Raw genomic sequence first — 27084 nt, forward strand, 5'->3', positions numbered from 1 at the left:
ATCGAAGATAATAAATTGAAAAGATAGAGCAATATGCCTCAGTTCTGGAAGGCTGTGAGGAGGAGGGGGAACAGGAGCAAAGGAAACCCATGTTCCCTGTCACTGTTCAGAGAGTGGACAGATGCAGGGATCTGCTACTGGAAATTCCAAGCTACGGTTTCATCCCAGACCCCTATATGGTAGACAACACAGGTCCAGGGGGTCTACAAATACACCGGGAAAAAGAAGAGACCAATTCAGGCTTCTGACACTGTAGCCAAAGCATCCTGAAGGGAGAATCTGCGCACAGACAGAAAGCCAGGCTTCCCCAAGGGCTCTGTCTCCCACTAGCAAACAAATCCAACAGAACCTTTTAGATCTTCCAAAGGGCAAGGTAGTGCCTGGACAAGCTTTGACTGAGGCAAACAAAAGCTACAGGCTCTGACAACCTGACTGCGGCAGGAGTAAACCGGCATCATATGGGAGAGCAGGGTGACAAGGACAAGCAACCTCGACCTCAGTGAAGAAGAATGGCTGTCCGGAGAGAACAAGGAGATGTTCCCAGAAAGACGACCCTGGAGGGCAGACCCATTAACAAGGAGGTTTGAGGGACACGGAATTGGATGTTGCAGAGAACATACAAGTCTGGTTCCCACTGAACCAGAAACCAGGTGACTTGCAAACACCATGGCCAAATGAAGTATCTCTCTCCTAAGAATCAGACAGAGATGCCCCTATGAATTTCCTTTGCAACCCAAACTCCAGGCTTCTATGCCAGCCCAGTTTTTCAGTACACAGAAAAACCAAATGAGAAGGAAGATGAATCAAATTATATAGAAGCAATTTCAGCCACATATGAAAAATAATTATTTTAATATTAAAGTCAGGGCCGGAAAGATGCCTCAGTCGGTAGAGGTGCCTGCCTCACCACCTCAGCTCAATCCCCAGACCCCACAGAATGAAGGTGAGAACAGACTTGTTTTGGAAAAGTTTTTTTCCACATAGCCTTGGCTGTCTTGGAACTCACTCTGTAGACCAGGTGGGTCTCAAACTCACAAGTGCAAGGAATAAAGGTGTGCACCCAGCACAAGAACAGACTTCTTAAAGTTATCCTATAACCTCTACACGTATGCATGAGATGCACACCACGATGCATGTGTACACACAAACTATTATTAAATAAGCTTTAAAAATATATCTAAGTCATCAGTCAGAAAGTTACTATTCTGGAAACCAAAGGATATCTTTAAATGATTAAGACTTGATCCAGCAATTAGGCAAGAAAAAAAGAAATGAAACAGCCAGCTCATCTTACAGCTATCTTTATCTGTGATGTCATGTCATGGAAAATCCTAAGACTATACACACAACACAGTAAGAACCAGTAAATAAATCCATCGAGGTTCGGCTTATATTTAGTATACAAACATCAATTGTATTTCTATAAACTAATGATAACCTAGAAACGAAGTTAAGAGAACAATTCCATTCACAATAGCATCCAGAAGAATAAAATATTTAAGGACAAATTTAAACAAAGTAATGCAAAGATGTATACAGTAATAACCATAAAACATTGCTAAATTAAATTTAAAAAACATCAATGGGGAAACATCCCAAGTACAGAGATAAAGAGATACAAAGATGGTTTACTGGCATCTATATTCCTCAGTCTGATCTATGGATTCCACAGAGCTCCCCAAGAGTCTTAGTTGGCTTATTTGCAGATGTTGAACATGGTCCCACAGAACTGCCAGGGATCTGGAGCCGCTGAAGGGATCTTAGGAGCGGTGAAGACTCACACTTTCTCACTTGAACACTAACTCTAAAGCCTGTGTGGTATGCAGAGTGGGCAATGGGATGGAGGGAGAGTCCATAGACGTCCATCCTCAGGTTTAAACGTGTGTCTCAGGATGCAGAGGCGGCTCAGCAGCTAAGAGCATGTCCTAGTTTGCTCTTTTTATTACTGCGATATAGACAAGAACCAGAAGTGACCTCATCTTTCAGCTCACAGTCCATCTCCACGGGAAACTGAGGCAGGAACCTGGGGACTGGAACTGAAGCAGAGACTCTGGAAGAACACAGCTTGCTCTCTGTGGCTTTCTTATCTTGCCTGGGACCACCTAGGGACAGCCCTGCTGCCTGGGACCACCTAGGGACAGCCCTGCTGCAGCCACTAGTGCATCAATCACTGCTGAGAACTGTGCTCCACAGACTTTCTTACAGGCCATTCTGATACAGGCAATTCCTCTGTTGAGGTTCCCTCTTTGCAGATAACCTTAGGTTGTGTCAAGTTAACAAAAAACTAACCATACATACACAGAGTGTGTGTGTGGCTCTTTCAGAGAACCCAGTTCCCAAATCAGCTTACAACTGCCTGTAACTCTAAGTCCAGGGGATCTGATGCTCTCTTCTGACCTCTGGGCACTGTGCTCATACATGCACAGTCACACATACATACATACATGCATAATTCAATTTTTTTAAATAAAAAATTTAAGTGTTTAGTTTCAAAGGATACCACAACATGAATGAAATGACAATCCAAAAATGGGAGCATCTGAAGGGTACAAATCACTGTCTAGTGCCCAGAATGTATGACGCGTGTGTACAAACAATAAAAAGGCAAGCCAATATAAAAATGGGCAAAGAATTTGAAAAGTTAGACCTCCAAAAATAATATCTACAAACAGCCACAGGCATGCTAAAGAATGCTTGACATCATTAGCCATCTATCCATCAAAGAAATGTAAATCAAATAAACTCACAGTGAGATACAACTTCATGCTCCCGAGAATGGACATAATCAAAAAGACAGACAATAATTAGCGTTGACAAGGATGTGGGGAAATTGGAATGCTTACACATGGCTGCAGGGAATACAAAGTGACATATCCACTTTCAAGTCTGGTAATTCCTCATTCCTCAAAAACTTCAATAAAGAGTCACCCTGTGACTTAGCAATTCAGCTCCAACAGAAGTGAGAGTATATGTCTACACAAAACCTTGTTAAAAAAAAATCAGTGCCTCATTCATAATAGCCAAAAAGCAGAAATAACTGTGTTACAACACACAATGAAATACTATTAAAAGGGGTGGCCTTGGCTTCTTGCTACAACATGAATGAACCTTGCAAACATCAGTTACACAAAAAGTCATGAGATGTCTGATCCCTTATATGAGATGTCCGCAGTAAGGATATCCAGAGGCCGAAAGCATATCAATGTGGGCCCAGGGTGAGAGGGAAAGGGGACAATGGAGAGACTGCTAACAGGTGTGACATTTCCTATTTAAAAAAAAAAAAGAAAAGTTGTAGATTGAATAGTGGGGGAGACTACAGTCTGGGTATAGACTAAACTCACAGAGTTGGATACTTTGAAGCAATGCTTATCAACCTGTGTCTCCGCCCCTTTGGTAAATCTCCATCCCCCAAATTTTTATATAACAATTCATAACAGTAGCAAAATTACAGTTATAGAGTAGCAACAAAAATGACTATATGGTAGGGGGTCAACACAACATGAAGAACTGAATTAAAGAGTGACAGCATTAGGAAGGCTGAGAACCAGCGTTTTACAAGGATGGGGGTCGGGGGTAACCAGAGTGGAACAAAGTCTTTCTCTGTAGACATAGCTGGACTGGACTGGACCTCACTAAGTCAAGAGACTAGCATGATCTCAAACTTGAAATGTTCACCTGGCTTCAGTACCAGGATTCTATGTATTACCGTGCCTGAACAATTTTATGATACATGTGTTATATTTTGACTTTTCTTTGCTTTTTTTTTTTTTTTGGTTTTTCAAGCCAGGGTTTCTCTGTGTAGCCCTGGCTGTCCTGGAACTCACTCTGTAGACCAGACTGACCTTGAACTCAGAAATCTGCCTGCCTCTGCTTCCCAAGTGCTGGGATTAAAGGTGTTCGCCACCACCACCCGGCACAGACTTTTCTTAAAGCAAAAATAAAAAGTACCACAACAAGACAAAGAAACCATCTTAATGTAAATAATTAAGCTTGAAGATAGATGGTTAAAAACCTCTTTTGCCTTTTCAGGACTACAGAGTAGCCGTTTGTTGATATTTATTCCTATCTAAATTCAATATATGAGACACAGACAGCTACAGAGATTTCAGGCTGGAGAGGGTGGCCATCGATCAGTTAAAGCCCTCAAGTTAGAGGGTAGACTTCTGGGAGGAATTCCAAGTCACACAGTAAAACAGAGGCCCGGTCAAAACTGGACCCCAGTCCTCCTACTCTCTGGCTATTGATATCATCCCAGCACAACAGGAACAAGCAGGAACCATGGAAACTGATGCTATGTGAGCCATCGAGTCTTCCCAGGCTGAGCACACCTCTCTCCTTTATCTAAAACTTATTCAGTTTCTAAAAGTCAGAGGGCTGGGCAGATGGCTCAGAGGTCAAGGGCAGTTGCAGAGAAACCATGTGTAGTTCTCGGAACTCACATGGAGGCTCCTAACCACCTACAAACCCCAGTTCCAGCTCTAATGCCTATTTCGACCTCCTCGGCCTCCTGCACGCACGAGACGCACAGCTACCTACTCGGGCTTGCACATATATACAATAAGTAAACAAATAAACGAATAAATAACTTTTGAAAGAAAGCCAATACTCGTGCAACATTCAGTAGCCCACATTAGTAACCACGAAACCCTGTGATCACTAATTCAACCTGCCTTTTGCCAGAGACACACAGAACAGAGCAGAATCAAGAGACCAATGCATGTGGTCCATGACTGCAAAAAAGGCCACAGGCCACACAGCCCTGCTTGTCCCAAATTTCAGCCAGCAGTGAACCCAACAGACTCCAGATCATGGACAACTATCATGGTGTCTGCAGATCTATCTGGATATTTGGGGAGGGACTCTTTACAGTGGGGAACAGAGGTGGTCAAGCTTATTTTGACCTCCAACTTCTCGGGAAAAAATACAACTAAAACACAGCCAAGTGATGGATAAAGACAGGAGAGAAGAGGGTCCCCAAAGGTAAAGTGTATTTTCATCCAGCACGCCGTTATGACAGGCAGAGCCAGTGGTCACCGGTTCAGATCGGTGACCGTCTCAGTAACAGATGAGGAGCTTCAAAGGAATATAGCATACATCTCTCCCAGGTCCCCTAACAGACAGCAGGGTGTCAGGTTCTGCCTTGACCTATACATCCCTGAGACATTCTTCAGGGCCACCTCACCACGCACAGATCTGCTGACCTGGAAGACAACTGAGTCCGTTCACTAAAAGGCTTTCACATACACAACCCAGATGCTTCTCTGGAACCCACAGCCCTAAGGGGCCAGGTGTATTATCTGACAACTCACTGTGTGGCAGTGAGGGCCTCTCAGGAAATGCCTCTAGAGGCTGCCTCTGGAGGCAGCTCAGTTGGTACAATGTTTGCCAGGCATTTGAGAGGCCCAAGGTTTGATCCCTGGCACCATATAAACCAGCCATGATGACACATGCTGTAATTGCAGCCTTCAAAGACCGGAGGATGAGAAATTCAAGGTCACATTTGGAATATAGAGTTCAAGGCCAACCTGAGACCCTGACTCAAAAGTAAACAGGAAAAAAAAAAAAGCCTCTACAAGGGCCTCTAATGCTAAGTGCCTCCCCAGGGTTAGCACTAGATAGCCCTGGAGGAGTCAGTCCCGGCTCCTCTATGTTGACAACAATGAAGGATGGCCTGCAGAGACTCAATGGACACCAACTTGCACTGGGGAAACCCACCTCTGTACAGAGAAAGGGCATTAAAGAGCCAACAGGAGTGGTATGAATTCCTGTTCTGTCAGCTGCTGAAACCCGGAGTCACATGACTCATTGCGCCTCTACGACCTCTCTCAAAAAGGAATAATCTGAAATAAGCCCATTTAATGTTTTCTTGCTTTGCAATTATTTTTCTTTATTTTTTTGAAATTCTAATATAATCTCATCATTTCAACCCTCCAAACCACCCCACATATCCCTGCTTGCTCTCTTTCAAATTCATAACCTCTCTTTTCATTGTTATTATACATATATGTATATTCCTAAATACATAGACACAACCTGCTCAATCTGTATAGTATTATGTATATGTATGGCTTCAGTGCTGACCATCTGGTATTAGGGAACCAACTGGCAGAAGCGTATTTTCTTAACATAGAATTAAAGCCCATGAAAATACTGGTTATTGTCCCTGCCTTTAAAAACAGAACCATAAGATTTCTTCTGAGAAATTAGGGAGAGGAGCTCTAAAAACCTGCTGATTTGTTAAAATTCTATGTCCAGGGAACCCATCATTTGAAGACACTGCCTTCATCAACAACCTGATGTTATCGGCAAAGCCATCACCAGCATCCAGTAGAAAGATGACATCATTAATAACACCCTTGGCAGGGCAGCCTCCTGCCTGGGTGTGAGCAATCACTGGCCACCATCTCTGCAGAGCTGGGCAAGGCAGGACAAGAAAAGGAAAGAAGAGCTTCTCCGGGGAGGGAGGAAGGAAGGAAGCAAGGCAGCACCAAGGATCTCCTGGAGTTCCCACTCAAGACAAGCACCAGAGTCCACTCACTAAAAAACAGCAGCGAGAGCGACAGCCTTGACCCAAAGGCATCAATGCAGCAAAGGTTTCCTTAGACACCAGCTCTGCAGAACAGGTGGCGGCAGAAACAGCAGACCCTGATGCCAAATGCTTGATCTGAATCCTGGGGAGATGACCCAACAGATAAGGCACTTGACGTGCAAAGATGAGGACAGAGTTCAGATCCCAGAACCCATATAACTGTTGGGTGGGCGTGGCAGCCGCTGGCCTGTAATCCAGGGCTTGGAAGGTAGAAATAGGGGAACCCAGGAACAAGTAGCCTGGCCTGTATCTGTGAGCTGTAAATTCAACAGTGATCCCTTCCTCAATTAATAAGGTAGAACACGATCAAAGGAGATTCCTGGTGGCAACCTCGGGCCTCTATACACACAAGTGAACACATATGTACATGGAGGGGGAAAAAAATCTTGGTCCAAATCCTGGCTCCAACTCAGTCCAGCTCTGTGAAGTTGATAAGGTGACCAATCTTCTCTACGGCTTCAGTAACGACCGTGTTATACTGAAGGATGTCTGGTACTCAATAATGCCCAACAATTACAAGAAGTGGGGGGGGGGAGGTTGGGGGGGGTGGAGAAACCCAACACCCAGCATGCTCTGCTGCAGCAGTGAGCTCATACATAACCTCACAGAAGAACAATGTCCATCAAGCCTGGTGGAAGGGCCTGGGAATCTACTATCATGTCCCAGTGAAGTGTGTCCTCCATCAAGGCCAGCACACAGTAACATTAGACAAACAAGGAGAGTACAGACAGTAGAGTTGGCCTGCAGAGGCCACCAGGTTCTGATCCTAACTACTAGACTCTGAGGTACAACTGCAGGCCTGCTAAACTCAGAAGCATACTACGGGTCCAGAGAAACCGCCCAAGACCTCACCACAGAGCTGGAAGGGCTATCCCAGTAATAGCAAAGTCAGGTAGCGCCCCACTCCCCTAGGGCTCTTCTAAACACCTCTACTACCTCACCAGCTAACAGGGGCTTAGCACACTGGTTCAGCGTTTAACTGTTCTCAGCTAGATTCCTAGAACCAGTTCATGGCATCAACGATAGTAATATGGTCTGGTTTATAGAGTATGCAAGGAAACAGCTATCCAAAGTCAAATTCGAGATATCGTCCCATCAAACCTGGAATCTTTAGTCTGAATTGAAGGGGTCCATATACTACTTGGATGAGGAAAAAAAAATGTCTGTGTGTAGACATCATTAGCATCTAAGTGCAATCCAGCCTTTCTTCAACTGGAAATGAAAGCAACACATCCCAATTAGTGTTACTGTTACCTGGGCCTCGGATAAAAGGTGCCACAACCCTAATGCTAATTATTAGCAATGTCACACCGTGTTATTTACACTCATAGTACTCCACAACTTTAGTACCTATTCAACCCAATAATAAATCCTGACATCATTTTTTTTAAAAAAAATCACATATCAGTATGCATGTCTTTTTTTTAATGTTTTACAAACTAAATTCAGTATAATTTGCTCTGTTTGAAATCTTAAGTTTTTATTTTACATGTTAACCTCTTTCTGCAGGGTACTTATAATACTCCCATCTCTCAGAGGCTGAAAGGGTGCAGTGAAGTCTAGCCTGGGCTACATAGTAAGCCTAAGGAAAGAACAAGAGAAGTACACAGTCCTTCTAAAAGGAGGTATGTTGTCAAAGAGATGCACGGCCCAGAAGGGGAAAAAAAACTAAAACTTCATACACAACTTGAGGGTCAGTCCTCAGCAGGCCTGTCCTCTCCACAGCCCAGACATTTGACAGTGATACTATATGACAGGTACCTAAATATATATATAAAGAGAAAATCTCAACCAAATTCCTTTGGAAGAACAAGCATCATCATAAAAACAGGCTCAGCATCCCAATTCCAAGCGGCGGTCCCTTTATCCCACGCCATCACAGACATGCTGAAACCACACAGGCGGAAAAGTGGCAAGCCGTCTACTTTGAAGGCCCAGTCACGGGTCGAATTAGGGAATCATGTCTAAATGATCTCATCTCATTTCAGCACAGAGAGGAGAGTGTGAGGAACTGGAAAGGAGGGCGTGTGCCAAGGAACAAGTATCACCAATTAATATCTGCCCAAAGACACAGCAGCAGCAAAAGGCCCCTCAGCCTCTCCATACCTCGCTCAGAGCCTGCAGTAAGACTGGTTCCAATACAAGTCCTCCGGCCAGCCGATCTTCACAGTAGGCCTGGACTCTGCCACTAAAGCTGACCAGTGCCAGCTTCACCTGGAGGCTGACGGGGGAGGCCCATGCTTCAGGTGTCAGGGCATGAGCTGTGCTGTTTGTCCCACACCCAGTTCAAAGGACACTTGGCCTTCTGCACTGCCACCTCCTCAGCACCCAAGTGACGGCCACGAACCTCTACCCCTTTGCTGGTCTCCCCACTTTTCTCCTAGGCCCAGGAACAACCGCTGAAATGGCTTTAAAATGTGAACTGGTGGCTGGAGAAATGGCTTATTCTAAGAGAACTTCCTGCTCTTCCAGAAGTTCCAAGTTTCATTCCCTGAACCCACAGCCAGGCGATTCACAGCTGCCTACAACTCCAGCTCTATAAACTCTAGTCTCTGAGGGTATCTGCACATGCATGTCACATACAGATACAAAGCAATAAAAAAGTAAATCCTAAAGAGGAAATCAGACCATGATTGTCTGGGCCCCAAACTCTCTAACAGCTTCGCTTCACTCCACAGCAACAGTGCAAATTCCCTCCCTAAGGTAAAGCCCAGTGAGACCTGGCCCTAAGCCATCCCTCCGCACAGGCCCCTCCCCTCTGCCTCCCCTCTGATCACAGGCCTTCTGTTCTCCCTGATACTCTCACATCTCAGGCCTTTTCCAGGATTCCTCTATGCCCAGGTCTTTCCAAGCAGGCAGCCTCTACATTCCAGAATGCTCAAAGGTCACCTCTGCAGAGAGGCTTGTCCTGATTTCAGTTTCCTCCCCTCCAAAACCATATCCTATCCCCAAATTAGGCATAACCTCTATCACTTATCACTACCTGGCACACAACATTACATAATCACCTGTCTATCAGTGATTATCAACAAGGGAGGAGCCTTTTAAAAATATGGAAGCTCCGGGCCTCAGCCAAATCATATGAGATGAGAATTCAGGAGAGCGGAACCAGGTTCTTCCAGTCCACAGAAACCTAGGCAACTCTGAAACACAGGCAGGGCTCAGGGCAGCCTACAACTGTACTTTCAAACCCTGGTGCACACACTGCTCCTGAGAGTGCCGTTAAAATGCAGACTCTGATTCCACAGCTCTACCATGGGATCTGAGGCTCTGCAAGTTCCACGCCACGCTGACTGGTCCTGTCTGGTGAAGCATTTTGGAGTTGCAAGGTTCCAAAACTGTGCTCATCAACAGGACTTTCTATATGTATAGAAAGAAGTCCTGAATCTATATCATTCAACAGAGTGGCCACCCACCCATCTGGCCATCAAGCATCTGAGACAGATTAATGTTAGCAGGCAGCTGACTTCATTCTTGGGCTACTATGCTGACCCAAAGCTAAAAGCACAGGAATGTATGTGCCCCACCATGAAAGGCCTCTGTAAATTCTTGGCCTGAGCAGCCTTCTGCAGCCTGGATGGATATGAAAATCCCACCAAAGGCCAAGTTGGTCACCAGCTCAAGAGTGGATAAATATTTCCCTAAGGCAGGGACACAGATGGCAGACTGGATAAAACCACCTTGGAGCCTTTTGCACCAGGCTTCCTTCCATTCAAGGCCCTCTCCATCCACAGCCCTGACCACATGGAAGCTGTCCTAGGCTTCCTGGTCTCTACAGCAATCGCCATAGACGCTCTGGCAGACTTGACCTCACGTCACCTAAGTGCACTGATCTGCCTGGAGAATCGGTTTCTCCCCATGGATCCACAGATTCTTTCAAAGAGAAGGGTTTTCTAATCCCTTCACCTAACACACAACAACAGATCCTAAATGAACCGCAGCAAGAGCTGGGACGCCTGAGGAGTGGTATCCCAGTAACTGCACTACTATTCAAAAAAGAGAAATTGAATTCAGCTGGAGGAAAACCAATCCCACCCTAACCAACTCAAGACGGTCCAGATACACCAATTCAGATTTCCGGGCAGCATAAAAGGGTGGCCTGTTAACCTATCCCCTTCCAAGGATATAAATACACTGAGAAAGAGATGGTGTCCTTCTGACCACAGATCCAAAATCTGTTAGCCTGGTATTCTGAAGGAGCTGGTTTACAAACAAGTCACAAAGGACTGCAACTCAGAACCAAATGCAAGGTCAGTTCCCACTGGAACTGCTGGGCGGAGCCTGGCCCCGCGAACAGCAGCCCCCTGGGAGTCTGCACAGTCCAGATGTTCATTCTCCTTTTGCAGTTAGAACAGCAAAGCGATTTCCAAGGTAACCAAGGACAACAGAATAAGAGACTGGGGGGGGGGGGGTGCCGGAAGGAAGAAGATTAAATTTTAATACTTAAGAGTCAATATCAGATTTATTTTTAAAACTACATCAGTGCCAAATAAGCAAGGCAGAATGAACGGAACTATGAAGAACTCCTAACAAACAACATGAATATCCCATGAATGCACACGATGTTTCTCTATTTCCAGAGTATTTTGAAGTAACCAGAGGCTCAAATAAACTAAGATGAAAAAAACAAAGCTGGGGGGGGGGGCAGCTCAGTTTTCAGATTTATGCCACAGCTACCTATTTTCTCCCTTATTTCCAAAAGCACGAAGCTGATGCCACTTGCGCTCCACACTTTGCAAACTGTGCAAAATGATTGCATCACCCAGAGAAAGTCATCACGGAAGTGAAAAGTTTCAAACCAGCTACACTCTCACCTGTTACCAAGACAATAAGAGAATGCATGGGGAGTTGCCTGGAAGACAGCTTAGGAGGTATGGTGCTTGCTACACAAGATTGTGAACCTGTGCAGGGATCCCCAGGAGTCAGGGGGAACAGAGACAGACCATGGACAACTGATTCAGGAAAACAATATAATATCAACCTCTGCTGTCCGTCAGCACAGGAGCCATCACACACACACACACACACACATACACACACACACCACACCTAGGGGGAGGACAACAGTTTCCATTTATATACACGCCTTCATCCATGCATCCATTTCCTTCTCCCTTGCTCCATCCTCATCCCAGGGTCTATATGTTAACTACAGCGAAAGCTGGTAAAGCAGCTGCCATTTAATCTGTCTATTGGGTACTGTACCAGAACCTTCAGAAATAGACAAACTGTGAGATTATCTAGACTGTGAACTGGACTGAAAAACGTAAAAGTGTGTGTAGGGGTGGGGTTGGGGGGTTGTCTCATCCCAGTTCATACAATTGGGAAATGATGAAGCCTGGCTTGAAGGTGGCTGATCTAGCAAGGGGCAGTTTCAAGAACGCACCATCATTGGTGCCTGGCATTAGACAAAGCCAGGCAGTTTGTGAAAGCAGCATCCAGCCAAGTTCAAACTACACTTGCTGGGTCTATAACCTGAACTAATCTCTTAGCCTCAAATTCCTCACCTACAAATCAGGCACAGAGATTAAAGACAACAGTACGATACCTGTAACACTGGCTAACTACTGACATTCTAGCTACAGGAATGCAAGCCAAGAAAGCCTATTTCAGTCAGAAAATGACTATGGCTAGACATATCCTCCACTGGAAGCAAACAGCTTTGCCAAAGTTAATCAGATAAGTTTACTAATTCCATAACTCATTTAAGTAGAAGACCAAGGACTTATATTTTTTAGTCATATTTCTACAAAATGCATAACTTTTTGTACTTCACAAAACCCACTCTGATGTCTCAGCTCACCATAAAAAGATGTTTGCTTAAAGTCCAAGTGTTGTGAACATGGTGTGTTATTACATTAGACAGAGAACAACTTTTTGTAATGGAAATGAACATTAAATAAATAATCTAGGAGGGGAAAGAAAGCATTATTTTAAGTAATCCACTCTGAGTCCTTCCAACCTTCAAATTAGCTCATACACACTATTATCCTAGAGTGGATGCTGGGTTTACTGACAATGAGATAAGCCTGCAAAGATTTTAGTTTTTCCCTGTTTCCAACTTGAATCCATTTTCTGCTTAGGAGGCCCGAGTGAAGCAAGCCTTCAATTTAACAAAATGACCAAATCCAGTCTCTCTTTAATCTACTCAGTAACTGAGCTCTTGGGTAATCTCCTGAACTGCATGTAAAAGCAGCTTTGGGTTCCTCTACTATAAACTAAAATTAATCAGAGAGAGGCTATGCCAACTTTAATTGCAACTCCTATTTGCCTGGCTTTCCAACATCTGCCAGTCTTAGTGATACTTAACTGATTCAATACAGTGAGAGAAGCATCATAACTTTATAAACACGAGCTTTTAAGGACATCACACACAAAGTGTCCCTTCCCACAGAAGGATTCCTACCTTTTTGGATGCCATCATTTTCATAAGCATTGTTGTATTTTCAAAACACTGTGACTATTTCCCTAGTGCTTTTCAACTGGCCCCCGTGGGGGAAGGGCTCCCCCTGCCTCTTTCCCCACCTGCCTCATCTAAAAGCATCACTGACATCTAAAGGCCATGCAGACAAAAGTAGACTAAAGCAGTCTGCACTCACTGAACTTGCCACAAAAGATTTACAAGCAGATCTTTTGGAAGAGGGGTGGGAAAAAAAGAAAGGGGGGGTCTGAAGGAGAAGAGTGGATACCCTAGCTATACTTCCAAGAGCTGCTGAACCTAGTATTTTTTACTGACTCTAGTCCTGACTGTGTAGGTCTACAAAGAAAAATATTTTACACGAAAGAAAAATAGTCTTGTTTTTTTTTCAGGCGAAACCTAATAGCGACTGCTTTGTTCAAGCAAGGGGAAAGGACGTAATGACATAGCTTAATTTAAAAGCTCTCTGAAGACCAACCTCTGGCACAAGTATTTTAAAATATCTACTCCGATCTTAAAATTCTGACCAAAGGAAATGTAATCATCGGTTCCCTACTGCTACACGTGTGTGTGTTTCATACTCCAGCTACCTATTGTGAGTCCAGCTGGACGCAAAAAGCCTACAGAGCCGAAAACATGCAACTCTAAATTCTGTTTTGGGGGTAAAGAAAATGATGTAAGTGAGGCTATCCCAAGCCACGGCCAGCCGTGGTCCCTGGACTCATACAGCCTCTTCCAAGCCAGCTTCAAGTTTCAACCCAAGCTGCTTCATTCTTGCAGTCCCTCTTCCCCGGGATCTGGAGAGCTCGCTGCTTAGCCACTCAATACGATGACTATGCACCTTGAAAGCCCTTCCTAAAATCAGGCCTTTTTCAGGTTAAGGGCGAAGGAGCTGACCATACTGTCAACAGGCACCACACAGGTAGCCGTAGCCCAGAAGCGGCCACCAAAGGCCTTTTGGACCTCAAAGCGCTGATTCTCCACATCCCTCGGCAGCGCGGCTCTGCGGCACGCAGTGGGAACTGCCAGGCCTTCCAAGCTGGGATGGGCACCCCTGCCTAAGCAGCTTGGGGTCCCCTGGATCTGCTCTGCTTGTTGGCTCAGAACGCACAGCTGCCCCCGCCGGGCCACTTCTGGAACAAGTTGGAGAGGTCCGCGCAGGGGGACCCATCACTCCGGGGCCGCAGAGCTCGCAGGGGTCCCCGGCTCGCAGCCGCCACGGACTCTGCAGCCGAAGTTGACCTCTCCGAGGATGGGAGCAAAGGACCTGAAACGCTGCGAGGGAAATGGGAGCAGACAGGAGGGTTCCCAAAAAAGGCCCAAGGTGGCCAAGCAGCCTCTCCCCAGAGCCACCTCTCAGGGAACAAAGGGCTTCTGTGTCGGGCACTGCTGGCCCGGCCGCGTCTGGCTCTAGGGGACCAGAAACTTTTCCCGGGTGTGGGCGCAGGCGGCGGGCACTGGGCATCGGGCATCAGGCGCGAAAGCCTAGCGGGTCCCCAGGGCGCAGCGCGATCCCCGCGGCCCTAGCCTCCCGCCCCGCGCCGCCGAGGCTACCGCTCACCTCCTCGATGGCCGCCACGGTGTTCCGGCACTGGGCCGTGCGCGTAGTGAAGCTAGAGGCCGTGGGCGCCTTGTAGTCCTCATGGGTCTCGGCCACGAATTCCGACACGGAGATCTGGTCCGGCATCGCCGCGGCGCCCGGGCGCGGACTGCCGCCGCCTCAGTCGCCCAGGGCGCGGGCTCCGACCCCGCCGCCGCCGCCGCTCCGGGCCGCGGACAAAGGGGAGCGCGGGGCGCGGGAGCCGCCGCAGGGCGCAAGAGCCACCGCGGGACGCCCGGTGGGAGCAGGGGCGCGCGCAGCCCGCAGCTCTGCCCGCAGTGCTCCGGGAGCCGCCGCAGCCACGTCCTCTCCCAGCGAGCCCAGCCGCGGGCGCGCACAGCCGGCGGGAACTGCCCGCCACCCAGCCGCTGGCCCCGACGCCTCCCGCGGAGAGGGGCGGGTCCCGGCCGGGGAGGGGGCGGTGGCCGGCGGGGCGGGGCGGGGCGCCGGCCCGGCCGCCAATCGGCGCGCTCGCCGCCACCGCGCCGCCGGGAAGCAGAGGCCGCAGGAAGGAGGGTGGTGTGCACTCCGGGCCCGTCAGCGGCTGCGGGCCGCCGCATTGTGTCTGCCTTCGAGGCGTGCAGGGGTTCGAGGGCGCGCCCTATCCCGGGCTGTGGCGCCCGGCCCCCAACCCGCACCCGTCATGAGCTCTAGCCACATTACCCGGAGAGCGTGGACTGGAACCGGGGACACCAGCTTCCCGGCTGGACGGGAGCCCACCCTTTTGCTCCCCAATCCCACCCCTAGGCTTAGAACCCCCTGAATTCCCCACCAGAATATCAGGGAATGGCCAGTGAAGACAGCGTGGGTAGCTCGCCCCCTACAGGATGGTGAAATCCTCCAGGGCACCCTAGCGGGACTAGTTACAGGGACAGTTCAAGTTGCAATGATAGGGACTGTGTTCTGTCTGTGTGCCTTCTCACAGCCTTAAGAAGCCAGGGGTAAGCCGGGCAGTGGTGCATGCTTGTAATCCCAGCACTTGGGAGGCAAAGGCAGGCGGATTTCGGAGTTCGAGGTCAGCCTGGTCTACAGAGTGAGTTCCAGGACAGCCAGGGCAACACAAAGAAACCCTGTCTCAGAACTGGTCCGGCATCGCCAGGCCTGTCTCAGCGCGGTGGGGGGGCGGGGGAGGGGGAGCCAGGGGTAGAAGGGATAAAATGGGTATTTTGCATAGGGAGTCGATCAGAGATTACATGGTATTGGCCAAATGGGAATTCAAACCCATGACCTTTGCGCTGGAAGAATACTCCAGCCCATTGTAAACATCGCGTTCCTTAAGCTTGTACAATTAGAGATACTCCCAGTTACTTGTAAACAGTTTTAGGGTGCTAGGCCAGGTTTCACCCTGAGAAGATCACAGAATGCACTGATGTTGCTGTCGGAAGTGGGAACACCCAAGAGAACCAGAGGTGGAGCATGGGGGGGAGGGGTATTGTACCTGACGGTTCTCAGAGAGAGTACCCCAACCCACAGCTGGCCGATCACAGACACAACTGGGCCAATAAACCATCTGAATTAGGACATCTTCGTCTACATCTCATTCGGAAACTCTCGGCTGTATTTTAAAACCCTGAGGTTCTGAAGACACTAGTCAAAAATCACACGCCATAACTCCCCGAGGCATGAGGCATGGTTACTGCTGCTGCCAACAATACAGCCTAGAGAAACTTTACAAAACCCTTTTGTGTGTCTGAAAAGGAGGGAGTGTGAGAGACATTGTAAACCCAACATGGGAGATAAAAGTGGTCTCCTGCTGCCATAGGACAGTAGACCAGTCAATCTTTTTAAGGCTCCCATGTGCAAATCTGCTGTACGAGGTGGCAGCTGGGGTCAGACATTATGTATGGCTTCTGGTATTTTACTAGCACTGCATGTGAATAAGTCCAGCCTTCAAAAATAGCGGTGCCAGTGGGTAGCTTTTATTCCTGCACTAGGCAATAAATTGCAATCCCAAAACTCTGCAACTCTCGGCCATGTTTTACCATGGTGAACGTCCATCCATTTAGTGTCACAGGAACACACCTATCTCAGCGTGTATAAGTCGAGGGTATTGTGTTATAGTACACACTCTCCTACACGAGACAATTTTCTGATCCCTCTGCCTCTCTTCCCACCTATAAATCCTTTTGTTCTCTGAAGTTGAAGAATATTCCCTGTAACTTTTCAAGGTTTTATTTTTAGAGGCCTGGTCTCTGTGATGCCTTGGGAAGTTAAAAGGAAGTAGTGTTTTTCCTTGGCATCTAATAGAGTACCAGTCAAACTAATCAATGTGTCTAACACACACAGACACACACAGAGACACACACACTGACACGAACATGATTTAAAGTTTAAATGTTGAACACAAGTAAAGAAAACACTACATACTCCTTTGTGTATGGTACTGAGGATTGAATCCAAGGCCTTGTACCTGTAGGCAAGTGCTCCACCAATGAGCTACTTCCCCAGCCCTCATTTACATATTTAATGCTTCAAGAGAAGATGCTGATATTACCATAAGAGGCATAGACACCACTAAGTTTATTTTAAAAAAAATACCTGAAATATCTATTTTAAAAAATAAATTTTTCTGGGCATGGTCTTTCATACCTTTAACCCCCAGGACTCAAGAGTCAAAGGCAGGTGGATCTCTATGAGTTCTAGGACAGCCAGGTCTACAAAGTGAGTTCCAGGACAGTCAGGGCTACATAGAGAAACCCTGTCTCAAAAGATATATAATAATGCTTAATGATAAAATTGTCCTAAAACTGAACTGAGGCAATATGCACAATCTCATTTATACAATCTCAAATATACAATATACAATCTCAAATATATAATCCCATACATACAAACATTTATGTTTTGCTATAAAATATAAATTCATTTGATCATACAGTATTGTTCTAGATCCACTAGTGGTTGGTTCAAAATGTACATCATGTAAAACTGTTACTTTTAAAATCTGAGAAATTATGAATCCATATATATTTGAGCCTATATGTCTCATATAAAAGACTATAGTCCTTTTTTTTTTTAACCTTGGGTGTACTGGTCTGGTTTTGTTGCTATAACATACCTGAGGTTGGTAATGTTATGAAAATGAGGAGGTTGGCTGGGATGTCACCCAGTGGTACATTGCTAGTGCTTGGAGTCCATAGAGCCTGTGGATTCGTCTCTCACACTGGGAGAAAATAAGAACAGCAAAGGGAGGGAGGGTGGGAGGAATTTAGCTAGTGGTTTTGGAGGCTGCCCTGGTTAGTTTTGTCAACTTGGCACAAACCTAGATATAACTATCTAGGGGAATCTCAATCAAGGAATTGTTTCTATCAGATTGGGATGCAGACGTGTCTATATGACATTTTTGTGACTATTAATTGGTGTAGGTGGGCCCAGTCCACTGTGGGCGGCACTCTTCCTAGGCAGGTGAGTCTGGGCTGTGTAAGAAAGGAAGGCAAGCCAGTGAGCATCACTCCTCCACGGTCTCTGCTTCAGCTCCTGCCTCCAGTTCCTGTCTTGGCTTTCCTGAACGATGGTCTATGACCTGTATCCCAGATAAACCCTTTCCTTCCTCGAGTTCTTTTTAGTCAGTGTTTTATCATAGCCACAGAAAACAAAATAGGGCAGAGGTGTATAGTCTAGGTCGGTGGTAGCATAATGTTGAAATTATTTACCTGTAAGATTGAGTGGGGGTGGGGGGGTGGGGGAGTGGAGAGATGGCTCAGTGGTTAAGAGCACTGACTGCTCTCCCAGAGGTCCTGAGTTCAAATCCCAGCAACCACATGGTGGCTCACAACCATCTGTAATGGGATCCGATGCCCTCTTCTGGTGTGTCTGAAGAGAGCTACAGTGTACTTACATATAATAAATAAATAAATCTAAAAAAAAAAAAAAGATTGAGCACAGGCTAGAAGTCAGAGACAGATGTCAGACTCTCTGTCTTAGTCAGGGTTTCTTCTATTCCTGTACAAACATCATGACCAAGAAGCAAGTTGGGGAGGAAAGGGTTTATTGAGCTTACACTTCCACGTTGCAGTTCATCACTAAAGGAAGTCAGGACTGGAACTCAAGCAGGTCAGGAAGCAGAAGCTGATGCAGAGGCCATGGAGGGATGTTTCTTACTGGCTTGCTTCCCCTGGCTTGCTCAGCTTGCTCTCTTATAGAACCCAAGAGCACCAGCCCAAAGGTAATACCACCCACAAGGGGCCCTCCCAACTTGATCACTAATTGAGAAAATGCCCCACAGCTGGATCTCATAGAGGCACTTCCCCAACTAAAGTTCCTTTCTCTGTGATAACTCCAGCCTGTGTCAAGTTGACACACAAAACTAGCCAGTACACTCTCTATTTTAGAACTCTCTTTAATGAGAACTAATGGAGATCCCAAGAAAACTACCTTAATTGCCTCTAAGGATAGTACTCTCAGTGCCCTAACTCCTCCTAGTCCCCACCCCAGGCTCACCATGACACCAAGCCAAGGCTCCAATACATGAACCATTAGGGGACAAACCACATCAGAGCAGTAGCAGAGAGAGAAAGGGCTTGTTGTCCCTGAAGTTGGGAGAAGTGTGAATTCATACAAGTTCGTTTCAGATCAGTTTTACCACTGAGAGTTATTTTTAAAAACTAGATCTTTGCCAGGTATGATGGTCATACCTTCAATCCCAGCACTCTGAAAGAAGAAACGGGCAGATAGATCTCTCTTAGGCTAACCTGGGCTACACAGCAAAACCCTCTCTCAGAAACAAGTCTATTCTTTTGAGACTTTGAAGAGTTAAAAAGTTCTGGATAAAGACATGTAGGCCTCTGATGACATCATCAGCATCCTCTTGACAGTGCTTCCTGGAGGTAAGAGAAGATAGCAGACAGGCCTTTGTGGGGAAGTGTTACTAGATCCTTTCAGGGAAGAGAATATTGGGAGTCTGGCTTCCATCCTCTCTCTGATTGCCCTCTGCCTTGCTGTGAGCATCTCTCCTCCCCTGCATTCTTCCACCAGGATGTCTTGCCTCACCTACAGGCTCCAAACCAGCAGGACCAAGGAGGGGACAGAGCACAGAAACCTCTGGTCCTGTGAGCCAATATAAACCTTCATCTAACTTGATTCATCCCAGGAAACAAAAAGGAAGAAGAAGGATAGAAAAATCCCATGCCTGTGGGCGGTGGTGGCACATGCCCGTAATCCCAGCACTTGGGAGGCAGAGGCAGGCGGATTTCTGAGTTCGAGGCCAGCCTGGTCTGCAGAGTGAGTTCCAGGACAGCCAGAGCTACACAGAGAAACCCTGTCTCGAAAAACAAACAAACAAACAAAAAAAAACAACCAAACAAGAAAAGCCCATGCCTGGCACCCAGTAGGATTGGCTAACAGTCCATTTTTCAGAGGAATGTTCTGCCTTTAGTAATTCCCAAGAACTTGAGATTTCTCTGTCCAGCCAAGCAGAAAAGTAATGTTCTCAGCTCTGGACTTTTCTGGAGGCTTGGCTGGTTTAACACAGACACTTACAGTTTGCTTGCAGTTAACTTGTAAATGATTAGTCTTGGAATGGGCAGATCTGAGCCTTAAAGGAACTATGTGGTAAACAACGCAATAAAATAGGAATACCCACAAAGACCCGTGATGTGAACAGGGAAATGTCACTGGGACGTTCTCCTCCACTTCATAGAGTACTTGCTCCTAAATAATGTTGCGAAAGGGACCCATTCACCCCCAAGGTGAGAGACAGCACTTGTATGGGTCACTTGCCTCACAATTTATGCTTTGGGGTCAGAGACAGGGAAGGACTTGGCAGTGCACAATTATAACACAGATGGAAATTTAGATCTGGAGGACAATTTTTTGCTGAGTAAATCAGATTCCTTGAGCTTCAATTAATCTAGATATAAAATAACAGCAGAAGCTTACCTTAGCTTTACTTTAAAGCAAAATTTACTTATGTTAATTTTTATTCATTTGCATGCATGTATGTGCACCACCTGTGTGTGACCGGTATGCCCAAAGACCAGAGAGGGTATCAGATCCTCTTGAACTGGAGTTACAAATAGTTGTAAGCCACCTTACAACTGGGGTTCTGGAAAATGAACCCACTGGAGGAGCAACAAGTGCTTTTAACTGCTAAGTCATCATTTCTCCAGAGCCTCCAACCCCAGCTTTAGAACATACTCACACACATGCACACACACACAGGCACACACACATGCACACATACACACATGTACACACACATACACACATACACATGTGCATATACACATGCACACATATGTACAAATACACATGCACACACATGCATGTATGCACATACATACACGTGCACAAATACATGCACATGCATGCACACATACACATGTACACACATGCATGCACATACACACACAGACATACACACATGCACAATGCACACATGTACACACACATGCACACATACACATGCACACACATGCATGCACACACACGTGCATAAACACATGCACACATACACACACATACACATGTAACATGCACGCATACACACATGCACACATACACATGCACACACACATGCACATACACACATGCATAAACACATGCACATACATGCACACATACACACGCACACATACACATGTAACATGCACGCATACACACATGCACCATACACATGCACACATACACATGCACACACACATGTGCACACATGCACACATACATTTTAAAGTTTTTGTCATTATTGTATATGTCTGTTTTGCTTTCCTGTGTGTCTGTGCACCACATACATACAGTGTCCTCAGAGACCAGAGAGGGCATCACATCCCCTGAAACTGGAATAACAGATGGTTGTAAACTTCTGAGCTGGGAATGGAACCTGCTCTTAACCTCGCAACCATCCCCCCCTTTAAAAGGTGTTCTTCTACTGAGCTAGGCCCTAGAGGGGCTCATATCTACACCACATCTCTGCTCTAGTGTTCATGATCTCATTACCCATGTTTTGGTTTGTTTAGACAAAGAAAGAAAATACCATAAGAAATATGTGAGCCTAGATACTTGTGTTTGTTTTTATTTTTTGAGACAGGGTCTACTTTGTGGCCTGGCTAGCCTGGAATTTTCTCATAGACTAGGCTGGCCTCAGACTCACAGAGTCTTGCCTGCCTCTGCATTCTTGAGTTCTGGGATTAAAAGTATGTGCCACCATGCCTATCTTAGGCCTAAACATTCAAAATTGGGTGTATCCTGGATCACCTTTACAACTGATTTCAGAGAACAGATGACAAGCAGATTTAGCCTCAGCTTATTTTATAGAATGGCACAGAAGGTCTGTTCATTCTGTCATTTTAATGAAGTCTGTAGACTCTCCATGCTGAACTACAAGAGACAGTCCTAGATAAAGGAGCTTTAAACTGGAGTCTGCGGGAGTCATAAGGTGAGCTTCTGCCACTCAGTCAGGAATACTGGGTTTGGGAGTTCATGTATCTGGTAGAAATACTATATGGTGGGGTGTCACTGTGCATCTCTTCCCAGTCCCATAGTCTGGCAGCTTGAAATTGCTTCACAGGAGTATTTGCATCAGAGAAATGGGCAACTGCTAATTGCGGCTGGACTTATTGCTTAACTGATGGTCTAAGCCAAACAAAACAGCAGAGAGTTGTGAGCGTGTTGATTATATTCACAGAGCGAGCACATCGGCAGCCACTGCACTGTGAGTAGCAAAGATGTTGGGGGGGGGGGGGGTGGAAAGCGCTGTCAATACTCTATGTGACGGCGAGGAGGCCACATGTGTCATGGGCAGATGAAGTTACAACATACATCTCTACCAGCCTTGCTTGCTCATTAACATAAACAAATGCCAACTGGCATTGATGTCGGCACTCTTCTCATCCGTCAATGACAACGGCAACTCCTTTGCTGACTGGGTTGGATAATAAGCATTTCTTCCACGTCTTATTTTGTCCAGGCGCGGTAAAACTGCAGACTAGGTATTGATGCAAGCACTTGGCAAAAATCAATGGGAACGTCTATGAGAATCAATTAGCTACACAGGATTGGCTATGGAGCAGCAGATAGCTCAGAACTCTTTACACTCTGTGTGCTGACCAGCCTTCAAGTCAGCAAACATAAAATAAGTGTATCTATGTATATATACACACATCTATTTTCAGAGACGAGGCTTTCAGTGTTTACCACTTTGAATATAATTCTATCTTTCCTGCCAACAGGCAGAGCAATGGCCCTCCCAACTCTGAGTCATGCTCCTGGAATTAAATACATATAGGATTAAGGCCCTGATACGCTGTATCATGCAAGCAAAGGCGACTTGTGTTAATAAATATTATTTGTCTTACAGCAATTAAGGGAATGCCATTTGTTGTTTTCAAGTACTTAGAATAATAGAAACAAGTGCCAGTGGAGGGTGGGGTTTGTTTTCATGGGAAAGCAAAACAAACCAAAAAATAAATAGATAAATAAGAGTTTAATTAGCACTCCATATGCAGATAGCTTTTGCTAAAGCTTTTAAAGGATGCTTGCAATGCTTCATTTTTTTCTTAGATCACATCACTGTCTTCATAGCTGGGTGTGGTGGTGCATGCCTGTAATCCCAGCAAGCGAGGCTGGAGTGAGAAGCTTAGGAATTTGAAGCTACAGCCTCTGGGCGACCGAGCCAATCGGAAGCCAGACATAGTAAGATCCTGTTTCTAGAAAACAAAACAAACAGACAAACAAATCCGTCTTCCTCCAGCGTGTGCATGCATTCCTCCCGCCCCTTTAGATGGGGCAGACATTTCTCCAGCATTTTCCTATTGTCTGTGAAATAAAAGTGAAGCTCCTTGGTTCTATTCTAGCCCTTCCCCCAACCCTTCTCCCAGCTATCCTCTGACACAGGTTCGTGAACCATGACCTCTGAGCACCTCCGAACCCTGTAGTGGCTTTCTACTAAGAATGGCTTTGACAGGTTCTGTGGGACTCAGCAGTGAATGACTGAGACACGTTCTTGACCACACCATTCATTCACCTGTAGAGAGTTGAGAAGTTGCAGCTCCCCCCACCCCACTACCCCACCCCTCTTCCCCCACCCCCCACACTAAAGCATTTGCAGTGCACTAGACCTGCTCAGCAGAGTGTTGACTACACCTTTGGAACTTCAAAGCTGCCCTTCCCCCATCTCACAGCGCCCCTCTGTGTCTCCCCAGTGAATGCAGTTCTGCCTCTCATCAGCTCCCTGTAGGATGCTCGCTGGTGATCCTGGAACATTTTGAGAGCTTCCTCATCCTCACACACCTTCACACCAAATTCTTGGCCTAGAACACTCTCTCGACTGCTTGGGAAGTATCTTGGCCATCTTTCAGAATCAACCCCAAACCTGACCCTGAGGATCAAGGTCTTTCTCAGCCCATCTGGGCAAAATTGGTGGTCTTGTCTACTCTCCTTCCTTGAAGCGTTAGACAGAGAATCTGTAAGGCTGCTGGAAAGAAACAGAACAGAGCACAGCCCTAAGATCTCAGTGCTGGGGACAGAGGGGAGGGGCATCCTCTTGGAGAGGAGGAATGGGATGAGGAACTGTCGGAGATAGAACAGGAGAGGGATTATGGCTGGACTGTAAAAAGAGATATAATAATAACAATAATAATGATGATGATGATGATAGATCTTGGTGCACGGTAGTGAGACGCCTACCACCCTTTTCTCTCCCTGTTTCCATCCTTACTGACATGTGAGGTGATTGGTTTTTGGCCAAGAATTGAGTCAGACAAGATGAGAGCACTCATTTCACTGAACTCATGACCCATCTCAGCCCCACTCTGTTCTAGAAGCTTCCATTACAGAACGATTTGCATTTATCGCCAGAGCATCTGCTTCTTCAGCTTACCTCTTTCACCCAGCTTCTGGGAAGCTCTAAAATGGGGCAGGCACACAGTAGGACCTCCATACATTTGTTGTTTTGAAACTGGGTCTTTCTACAGACTCCCTAAACATTACTAGAAAACTAATTGCCTGGCACGACGCAGCTTCTGTAAGGCAGAATGAGAGGCAACATGAAATCCTTACTGGGAAACCGTTGGTCTGCCATCTGCTGGGACACAATGGGTTCCTCACCCATGGCAGGCTAGGGGAGCTGCTCAAGTGGTCTGGGAAACATATTTACAGAGGAATGGTTGGGAGGACAGTGATTGGACCGCCTTGCACCTCCCCACCCCACCCCCAGTTAGACACAGTAACTTTCAAGCCTCCTCCTCCTCCATGTTGGAAGCCTAAGGCTCGAAATGACAGCCATGAACAGAGTTCCCGATGAATAAAGGAAGTCCTGCCTCCTCAACCTGTGGTGTGTGTGCTGTGTGGACATCAGCCGCGGCCTAGGAGCTTGGCAGAAACGCAGAGCTCACTCCTATCAGGACTTAAGGAGACCTCAGGCTAACTTGTTTGCACTTAGCCTTTGAGAGACCTTTTTCTAGCTTACACAAGGAATACCACAAAAAACCAAGGACTTTGTTTTCTCATCCCATCAGAAGGCTAATATTTCAAAGATTGGGAACTCTATTGTACTGCTGGGATTTAATCTAAAAAAAAATTAGAGGTTTGTGTCATTTTGAAATTTTGTGTGTGTGTGTGTGTGTGTGTTTAGTAGGCTCATGTATTCCCCCAGGTTATCCTCTAAATTGATACATAGCTAAGGATAACCTTGAACTCCCGAGCCTCCTGCCTCTACCTCTCAAATGTGGGACTACAGTCTATGCACAGTTTATTTTGTTCCAGGGGTGGGAGGGGGGAGGGTAGGAGCAGGGGGCGGGGGGGTGGGGGAGGTGGGGGGAGTTATAACCCAGAATTTTGTGCATGCTGGGGAGGCACTCTCTCACTGAGCTACACCTCCAGTCCTCATGTGAGTCCTATTGAGAGAAACAAAATGGGGTGACGGAATAGTAACTGGGGCAGGGGCAAGATAGCAGTGACAGTCAGAAAAGGCTTCCTAGAGGAAGCTAAGTCTGAGAGGAAGAGAAGAAACAGCTGAGCCTAAGTGACTGGGGAGAGTCCTACAAAGGAATGCAGAGAGCCAAGGGCCTGAGGTGGGAGCTCCTTAGCTGTGAGAAGGAAGGCCTTACCTGGGTTAGAGCCCTGCCCCAAAGGAAGAGAAAGTCGGTGCTGCAGACACACACGGGGAGGCACTGATTCCACAGGGCCCTAGAATCTTCTAGAGTGTGGTTTTTCATGTATGCAACTAACACAACTGGCCTTTCACTTTAAAAACAGAGAGGACTGGACTTAGGGGAGATGGCTCAGCAGGTAAAGTGGCCACTGCTCCAGCATGGGGGCCCCTAACACTCTTGCTAGGTGTGGCAGCTTTTCATCTCAGTGTTGATAGACAGAGGCTGGAGAATCCCGGGGACTCACTACCAGGCACTGTAGCCGATTGGTGAACACCAGGTTGAGCAAGAGATCCTGTCCAAACAGATCAAGACAAAAGGGTCAGGGAACAATGTAGGGCGGAAGGGAGATAGCCAACAATCCAATGTCGATGCTGGTCTCCAGATACTCACACATCCATGAGCACACATGCATACACCACACACTACATACACACACCCCCCCACACACACACACCACACACACCACTCGCACATGCACACCACACACACACATACACACCACACACACCACACACACACACACACACACACACACACGCACATGCACACCACACACACACATGCACACCACACACACACATACACACCACACACATACACACCACACACACACATACACACCACACACATACACACACACACATACACACCACACACACACATACACACCACACACACACACACACACACACACACACACCACACAAATATTCCTTTGGCTGCTTGTGGAGAAATGACTACATGGGGTAAGGGTGGAGCAAGAACAGATGGTAAAGCACTAATTAATTAGTATTAGAAAGCTGGATTACATCCACCTTTTAAAGAAATTAGCTTATGTTATTTGTACAAAATAACGGGGTTCGTTATCAAATTAAACATGCGTGTGCTTCATCAGCACACATCAAGGAAGTCAAGGGGGGACCCACAGTGGGCTCCAGACAAAGGGGGCTCCAGGCAGTGCTGACTTTGCTGCCTGCTGCTATGGAGGTGGGCACTGTGGTGAGCTACAGGCCCCATAATGCAAAATTAGGAGCTTCGGTTGGATGCTGAGTTTTAGGAGCCTATCAGAGCTCCAGAAGAATCCCTCCTGACTATGCATTAACTTTTCATTGGCGTCTTCTTTTTTTAGCATTTATTTACTTATTATATGTAAGTACATGTAGCTGTCTTCAGACACTACAGAAGAGGGCATCGGATCTTGTTTTGGATGGTTATGAGCCACTATGTGGTTGCTGGGATTTGAACTCAGGACCTTTGGAAGAACAGTCGGTGCTCTTGGATGGTTGAGCCACCTCTCCAGTCCCTGGCTTCTTAATTCTCATCATGTGCCTCCTCCAAAGACAATCTGTAACTTCCTAAAAGCTTTGCTGAAAAATAGCTGACATAGTCA

General features: G+C 46.5%; 1 protein-coding gene across 3 annotated transcripts in view; it reads right to left on the reverse strand.

Annotated features, from left to right (window-relative positions):
- Asap2 (ArfGAP with SH3 domain, ankyrin repeat and PH domain 2) overlaps positions 1-14983 on the reverse strand; it is a 168475-nt gene extending 153492 nt beyond the window's left edge. For all 3 annotated transcript variants that reach the window (XM_052186046.1, XM_052186047.1, XM_052186048.1), the window contains exon 1: positions 14569-14983. In XM_052186046.1, coding sequence (XP_052042006.1) covers positions 14569-14694 — 126 coding nt within the window. In that variant the 5' untranslated portion in view covers positions 14695-14983. The remainder of the gene's footprint in view (positions 1-14568) is intronic.
- Positions 14984-27084: the final 12101 nt, after the last annotated feature.

This window comes from Apodemus sylvaticus, chromosome 6, assembly GCF_947179515.1.
Source record: "Apodemus sylvaticus chromosome 6, mApoSyl1.1, whole genome shotgun sequence".
In the NCBI taxonomy this organism is placed as follows: Eukaryota; Metazoa; Chordata; class Mammalia; order Rodentia; family Muridae; genus Apodemus; species Apodemus sylvaticus.